We start from the raw sequence: 8,052 nt of genomic DNA on the forward strand, positions 1-8,052 counted from the left end.
GAGAAAATAAAAGAAAGAAAAATGTGTACACCTTTCTAGGCAGAAATGATGGAAAGAGAGCACAGCTCCTCATTACAAAGTGTCCGGGTCACACATGACCTGGAGATACATAATTATCCAATATTATTAAAAATAAGGCAAACAGAAAAAAAACCCAACAACTAAAGAACCTATTAAACACAAACTGAGCCTAATGTGAGTGACAGGCCCAGCAATATGCAGAAGAAGATGATCAGTTTATTGCTGCTTAGAAACATCTGGTCATCAGTTTCAATGTGGCAATCTTGAGCTCCTGGTTCCTCATGCTGTAGATGAGGGGGTTCACTGCTGGTGGAAACACCGAGTAAAGAAGTGACACCAACATGTCCAGACTTAGTGAGAAGATGGAGGGGGGCTTCAGGTAGGCAAACATGCCAGTACTGACAAAGAGAGAGACCACGGCCAGGTGAGGGAGGCAGGTGGAAAAGGCTTTGTGCCGTCCCTGCTGCGAGGGGATCCTCAGCACAGCCCTGAAGATCTGCACATAGGACACCACAATGAACACAAAACACCCAAAACCTAAACAGACACCGACCACGGTAAATCCAGTTTCACTTGGGTGCATCTCTGAGCAGGAGAGCTTGAGGATCTGGGGGATTTCACAGAAGAACTGGTCAACAGCATTGCCATGGCAGAGGGGCAGTGAAAATGTATTGGTTGTTTGCAGCACAGAACAGAGAAACCCACTGGCCCAGGCAGCTGCTGCCGTGTGGACACAAGCTCTGCTGCCCAGGAGGGTCCCGTAGTGCAGGGGGTGGCAGATGGCAACGTAGCGGTCATAGGCCATGACAGTGAGAAGACAGAACTCTGTTGTGATCAAAAATACAAAGAAAAAGAGTTGAGCCACACATCCTGTGTAGGAAATGGCCCTGGTGTCCCACAAGGAATTGGCCATGGATTTGGGAACAGTGGTGGAGATGAAGCCAAGGTCAGTAAAAGAGAGGTTGAGGAGGAAAAAGTACATGGGGGTGTGGAGGTGGTGGTCACAGGCTATGGTGATGATGATGAGGCCATTGCCCAGGAGAGCAGCCAGGTAGATCACCAGGAAGAGCCAGAAGTACAGGAGCTGCAGCTCCCGTGTGTCTGCAAAGGGCTGGAGGAGGAACTGGCTGATGGAGCTGCTGCTGTTGGACATCTGCTGCTGTCAAGTGTGGTGACCTGTCCAAGGGGGAAAAGGCAGTTAAAAGCTAGGGAACTCTGTTTTGAGCACAATCACTTGTAATTCTTAGAGCATAGCCTCATATTGACTCTCTGTATTCTGGAAGACTTTTGGCAGGTCCCTTTTGGGATCTCTGCTTTCTGCTGGCTTGAGTGTGTCACTGCTGGGAGGAGGGTCAGCTGTGGCTCTCGAGAACTCAGTCCTGCCTGACAGCAGTCAGTACATAGAAGGATGTTGTGATCTCAGACTAAATTCCCTGTGGATAGGAATGAGCTTTTCAGCACTGTCACTCCAGTTTAACCTGAGGGCAGAGCAGAGCTTTGGAGCTTTGGTTTTCTCCTGCCTGTACCTGAGGAGTGTTTCTTCTGTCAGCACTCCCTGACATTGCTGCTGCAGTGCCAGTGAAACCTTCCCCTGAGTGCAGAGTGGGGAGAGCTGCTCTGTCCATCAGCCCTGGTATCAGCTGCCTTGTTTTTGATGCTCTGTGATCAGAACCTGGTGTTGTTTGTAGTAGATTAGGGTCTGCACTGTGTGGGATGTCAGGGAGATACCAAATCCTCACTGCCATGGAATTTCTTGGAGCAGCTCCTTCCCCCTCACTTCCCAATATCTCTGCTGCCTGGAGCTGTCCCTGCAGCTGCTTCTTTTTGCCCATATCATCTCCTGGTCTGTGCTCACAGACTTCATCTAACCTGCTCTGTGTTTAGATCTTGTCTGCAGGCCCCTCCTGGCATCAGGGTGCTGCCCTGGGAACCTCTCTGTGTGTGCAGGGCTCAGGCAAAAATACAACATCTTAATGATAATTGGGTTTCCATTGCATATTCCTCTGGGGAGAAATAAGTCCGCATAGCCCACAGGAGAGGAAAAGGGAAAGCAAACACTCTACCTACAGGAAAATGCTTCCTTGGTGTTGTTCCTCAATGTCCCTTTGCCATTTCTCAAGGATCAGCTGGAGCTGGGAGCAAATCTGACCCATGCAGCACTTTCTTACAGAAGAAGGACCTTACACTGCCTTTCCCTGGGTCTCTCCTCCAACACACAGCTGCTGTCTCTATGCCTGTGTAAAGCCCACCAGGCAGGCTGAGTGCTGACCCTGGCAGGAGCAGAGTCCCTGCCCCAGCACACAGTCCCGAGGGTGCATGGACCCTGCTCAGAAGGACAGCCCTGGGTACCCCTGGCTGCAATCACTGCCTCACACCTCTGCAGCTCTGCGCAGAAGAAGACAGCTTTCCTGCCCTGACCCTTTGATGGGGCAGAAGGGAAGCCCTGCCAGGCAGCACTTTCTGGTCCTAGAGAGAACCCCACACACTGTCCCATGTCCCAGCCTTAGGAGATCCCTCCAGGAACAGAACCTGCATTGCCCTGCACCCACAGACATACCAGGCAGAGTGCTGTGGAGATTTCTCCTCCAATGAGCTCTCAGCATCCATCAGCTCTCTCAGCATCACGGGTCTCCCCTCGGTGCCTACAGGCATTGTCCCCAGCCCTGTGTGCTTGGCAGAGGAGCTGCTCCTGGGCAGAGCTGTCTCTCTGCAGTGCTGCTGGTTTGCCATGAACTCCCTCCATCCCAGGATACTGGTGATGATCAGCAGGAGAAGACCAGTTCTTCTATGCTCCCTCCTGGTGTCTCAGGCCTCATGGGGATCACTCTATGATCTCATCACTGATGTTCCCTCCCTCAGTTGGGGGAAATCCTTCTGTCCAGCAGAATCCTTTCTCCTGATCAAACCAGAGCTGGGCAGGACAATCACCTTTCATTTTTCCCGCATGAGACAGGACCCCCAGACTAGGACAGGGAGGGGACTCTTTCCCCCTGTGAAAGGAAGGGGTTTAGGTGAGCATTTAGGCATTTCTTGGTGTTGCAGAAGAACAAAATCAGGAAAAACAAATCTACAAAGCTCTGCTCTGCAGCTGGGGCAAGTGGGAACCACCATACAGAAAAGATCCTATAGATCAAAAAACATAGACCTTCTGCTGCAAGGACAAACTGACACCTGGAGAGCTCACATCAGAGCCCCAGACAGCCAGTGGCAGTCTCAGCCAGCAGGAAGTGCACCTCCCAAAAAGGTCCTTTCCAATGACTAATAGAACAGGGAGAGGCAGTCCTTGGGTTTCCAATGAGAACGTTTTGCTCAGGGAAGAGTGCCCCAAGTTCTCACTGCCTTGTTCTCCTTGCAGAGGGCTTCATGCAAAGAGGCAGAGAATGCCCAAGGGCAGCTTCATTCCCCACTTCCTCCTCCTGCCCTTTGCAGACACACGGGAGCTGCAGTGGTTTTCTCAGTGCTGTGCTGCACATGGCCAAGACATGTTCCCTACCCCTCTGCAAGGGTAATGCTGTTGACCAGTTCTTCTCTGCAATCCCCTGGATCCTCAGCCTCACATGCTCAGATGCCTACCCCAGAGAGACTGGTCTCCTTGTATTTAGTGCCTGGTTAGTTCTGGGGTCTTTTATGGGCTACCTGGGGAGGTTTAAGGCCAGGAATATCTTTTAGCCCATGCACCCTTTTTTTGGGGATCTATTGTGGACAATTAGCAGATTTTAAAATGGTCTCTGGTAGAGCCCGAAAATGACATCAGGCAATGTTAGGACTGTTCCCTTGGCAAGGAACCCCCTAAGCCCCAAGGTACTGGTGTTTCTCATCTGATCCCTGAAGAGGTTTCATGCTAGGAACATCTTTTATCCCTTGTAACTTTTGTTTTGGTGAAATTGTTGGGTGGATGGCATATTCAAAGGCAGATGCTGGAAGGGCCCAAAAATGAAGTCAGGCAATATTAGGGGTGATGGCTTGGCAAGGGAAGCCCTGAGTCCGAAGGTCAATGGTCTTGTTTCTAGTCTACCTGGGGAGGTGTCGTTCTTTTTGCTAGGAATGTTCTAAGCCTTAAGGTTACTTGTGCTGCTAGTGGGTTACCTGGGGAGGTTTAAGGCCGGGAACCTCTTCAGGCCCTCACAACTTTTTTTGGGGAGCTATTCCTAGGTATTTAGCAGTTTTGAAGGTGGACGCAGGTAGATCTGGAAAAAGATGTCAGTCAATTTTAGGACCATTCCCATGGCTCAGAATGCCCTGAGCCCAAACGTAACCTGGTCTGCTAGTGGGCTGCCCTGGGAGCTTTCAGGCCAATAACATCTTTCAGCCTTTACACAGTTTGTTTGGACTTATTGATGGATGTTTATGGCTTTCAAAGTTGGACGGGAGTATAACCTGAAAATGTCAGACACTGTTAGGGCTGTTCCCTTAGGAAGGAAAGACCCAATCCCCAAGGTTACTGGTGCTGCGACTGGGCTGCTGGGGAGGTTTTAGGTCAGGAATATCTTTCATCCCTCCACCTTTTGTTTGGGAGATATTGCTATAGGTTCTGGAGTTTTGAAATTGGAGACTGGTACAGCACAAAAATTATGCCAGAAACTGTGAGGACCATTCCTGTGGCTAGCATTGCCCTGATCCTAAGGTTTCAAGGGCTGATAGTGGGCTACATGGGGATGTTTCTGACCAGGACCATCTTGCAGCTCTTGCACATTTCTTTAGGGAGTTTTCATGGGACATTTATCAGATTTGAAGATGGATACTGGTAGAGCCCAAAAATGACGTCAGGCACTGTTAGGGCCATTCCCATTGCAGTGAAGTCATTGAACCCAAGGGTGTTTGGGCTGGTAGTTGTTTACCTGCTTAAATTTCTGGTCAGGAACATCTTTCAGCCCTCGCATCTTTTGTTTGGGGGATATTTCTGGATGTTTAGAATGTTCAGAGTTAGATGCTGGTAGAGCCGGAAAATGATGTCAGGCACTGTTAGGACGGTCCTGAGGCCCTTGGAAAGGACAGTCCTGAGCGCCAAGGTTACCAAGTCTTCTTGTCCACTCCTGCATGAGGTTTCAGGCCATGAACATCTTTCATCTATCTCAACTTTTCTTTGTGTGCCATTACTCTACATTTAGCATGTATGAAGTTGGATGCTGGTAGAGTCCAAAAATTATATCAGGCAAGGAAATCTCTGATCCCCAAAGTGACTGGGGCTGCTAGTGTGCTTCCTGGAGAGGTTTCAGAGCAGGAACATTTTTCTACCCCCACAACATTTGTTTGGGTTATATTGCTGGACATTTAGCAGTTTTGAAGGTGGACATTTTTAAACCCAGAAAATTATATCAGGCAGAAAAATGTCCACTCCCATGGCTATGAAAGCCCTGACCCCCAAATTAATGGGGCTGCTACTGGCCTGCCTGGAGATGTTTTGGGTCATGGATATTTCACATCACTCTCACCGTTTGTTTGGGATGTATTGCTGTACATTTAGCAAGGCCAAAGGTGATCATTGGTAGGGCTGGAAAATGACGTCAGGCATGGTTAGGATAGTTCCAATGTCTATGACAACCCTGAGCCCCAAGGTTACTGGGCCTGCTAGTGGGGTACCAGGGGACGTTTCAGGCCAGGAAGATTACTAGGCCCTCAAAACTTTTGTTTGGGAGCTACTGCTGGGCATTTAGAAGTTTCACAACTAGAAGCTGGTAGAGCTAAAAACTCATGTCTTGCATTGTTATCACCATTCAATTGTCTATAAAAGCCCTGAGCACCAATGATACTGGGGCGTCTTTCAGGCTACCTGGGGAGGTTTCTGCCCAATGAGATCCTTAGGCCCTGGCACCTTTTGATTGGCAGCTATTGCTAGACATTTAGCATTTCTGAATGTGGACTCTGTTAGGGCCACATAATGACAGAATCACAGAATCACACAGAATTGTAGGGGTTGGAAGGGACCTGGAGAGCTCATCGGGTCCAACCCCCCTGCCAAAGCAGCTCCCCAGCTCATATTGTACAGGTCGGTGTCCAGACAAGTCTTGAATATCTCCAGAGAAAGAGATTCCACCACCTCCCTGGGCAGCCTGTCCCAGGGCTCTGGCACCCTCACTGGGAAAAAGTTCTTCCCCATGTTGGTAGGGAACTTCCTGTGCTCTAACTTGCAGCCATTGCCCTTTGTCCTGTCCCCACAGACAATGAAAAGGGGCTGGCCAATTCCCATTGCATCCCATACTTAAGATATTGATAAACATTAAGAAGGCCCCCCCTTAGTCTTCTTTTCTCCAGACTGAACAGCCCCAGCTCCCTCAGCCTTTCCTCATAAGGGAGATACTCCAGGCCCTTAATCATCTTTGTAGCCCTTCTCTGGACTCTCTCCAGGAGATCCCTGTCCTTTTTATACCAGGGAGCCCACAACTGGACACAACACTCCAGGTGAGGCCTGACCAGGGCAGAGCAGAGGGGGAGGGTCACCTCCTTTGACCTGCTGGCTACACTCCTCCTGATACACACCAGGATCCCATTGGCTCTCTTAGCCCCCAGAGCACACTGCTGGCTCGTGGCCAACCTGTTATCAATCAGGACCCCCAGGTCCTTCTCCACAGAGCTCCTCTCCAGCAGGTCATCCCCCAGCCTGTACCGATTCAAACAGTTATTTCTTCCCAGGTGCCAGACTCTACACTTGCTTTTATTGAACCTCATTTGGTTTCTTACTGCCCAGCTCTCCAGCCTGTCCAGGTCTCACTGAAATATTATACAAATTATATGAACCAGCCAAATCAACTGAAAATGTAAGATCCAGGCATGATGTAGATGGTGAGAAAAAAGGGGTGAATAATTTTCTGGTTCCAGCTAGGACAGAGTTAACGTGCCCAAGGAGCCAGCACAGGTGAGCTGAGATGGCCCAGGCTGTTTTCCACACCAGGTGACATCACTGCCCCATAAAAGGGGCTGGGAGGAAAGAGGCAGGCCTACATGGCTCCAGGACAGTCTGAGTTCCATCTGGCAGTGGGTTGGGTTGGTGCAGTGTTCTGTGTCATCACTGTGCCTGTATTTTGTCATGGGCTATGTTGTTCTTCCCCTTTCACTGTCCTTATCCCAACCCAAGGGGCTATGTCTGTTTCTCCTCCCAGGGCACGGGGTTAGTGAGTGATGTGTGGTGCTCAGCCATTTCCTGGAGATAAAACACACCCCAGGAAAAACCTGAGCCATGCATGAAGGACAAACTCTCCCTCCCTGAGGGCTGGGAGTCAGGGCTTGGTATTTGGCTTTTCTCAGCATTAGAATCACCTGAACTTTCCTCTGTCTGCCTCTGAAGAGGGACCTTGAACAGACATCCCTCAGGCACTGTACCCTTACAATCAAAGTTGCCCTCACCTCAGCCTCACACAGGATTTCAGACCAACAGTAATAGTAAGGACTGGGGTCTTCTGGCTTTTTATTGGGTTTTGGGTTTGGCTGTTTTGTTACTGAGCTGTTTTGAAATGCTCATCTCCTGATGCGATATGCAATGATCCTACACCCTGTTTCACACCCTCTTAGGTTGGTTTCAACTGATGAGCTGTTTGGCATGTTGCAATCTAGTTGTTACAGGGGATGTACCAGGCCCTATCAGCTCTGTTCACTCCAGCTATTAATGTTTACGTTGCTAGGGCTAAGTTTCAATTCTTGTTTTCCAAAACACAAGTCCCTGGGGAAACTTTGTTGGTAACAGCCCTCAGTGGGATAAATCAATACTCCAAGAAATTTCAGTGTTTGCTTCTGACTTTGCCTTCTTGAGCAGCTAATGAAATCTTTCAGCACTGGAGAGCATCAACTCCACCATGAGGCTCATCAAAATGCAGAGATCCCTCAAGGTCTTTGTCTTGTCCTAGTAATTTTCCTCAATACTCTAAGACTTGTTAAGCTAATCCTAATATAACAAGGGAGATTTCAGTGCACATTTAATGGAAGAGGATTTTTGCTATTTAAAGGCTATTTATAAATGTTTCTTTTACAGAGAAGAGGCAATAGCAGCATTCTCCCGTTCATATTGATCCACATGGTCATCTAAGGAGGTAGGAAAAG

The 8,052-nt window shown here is 49.0% G+C and overlaps 1 protein-coding gene across 1 annotated transcript; it reads right to left on the bottom strand.

Moving 5' to 3' along the window:
• Nucleotides 1-247: 247 nt before the first annotated feature.
• LOC311198748 (olfactory receptor 14A16-like) lies at nucleotides 248-1,174 on the bottom strand (the record flags this gene model as incomplete). The annotated part of the gene is made up of 1 exon (XM_084272753.1): nucleotides 248-1,174. One exon carries the CDS (start codon nucleotides 1,172-1,174, stop codon nucleotides 248-250), a length of 927 nt encoding a protein of 308 aa, XP_084128879.1.
• Between the last annotated feature and the right edge of the window lie 6,878 nt (nucleotides 1,175-8,052).

This window comes from Gallinula chloropus, assembly GCF_964237585.1.
Source record: "Gallinula chloropus genome assembly, chromosome: 18".
Lineage (NCBI taxonomy): Eukaryota > Metazoa > Chordata > Aves > Gruiformes > Rallidae > Gallinula > Gallinula chloropus.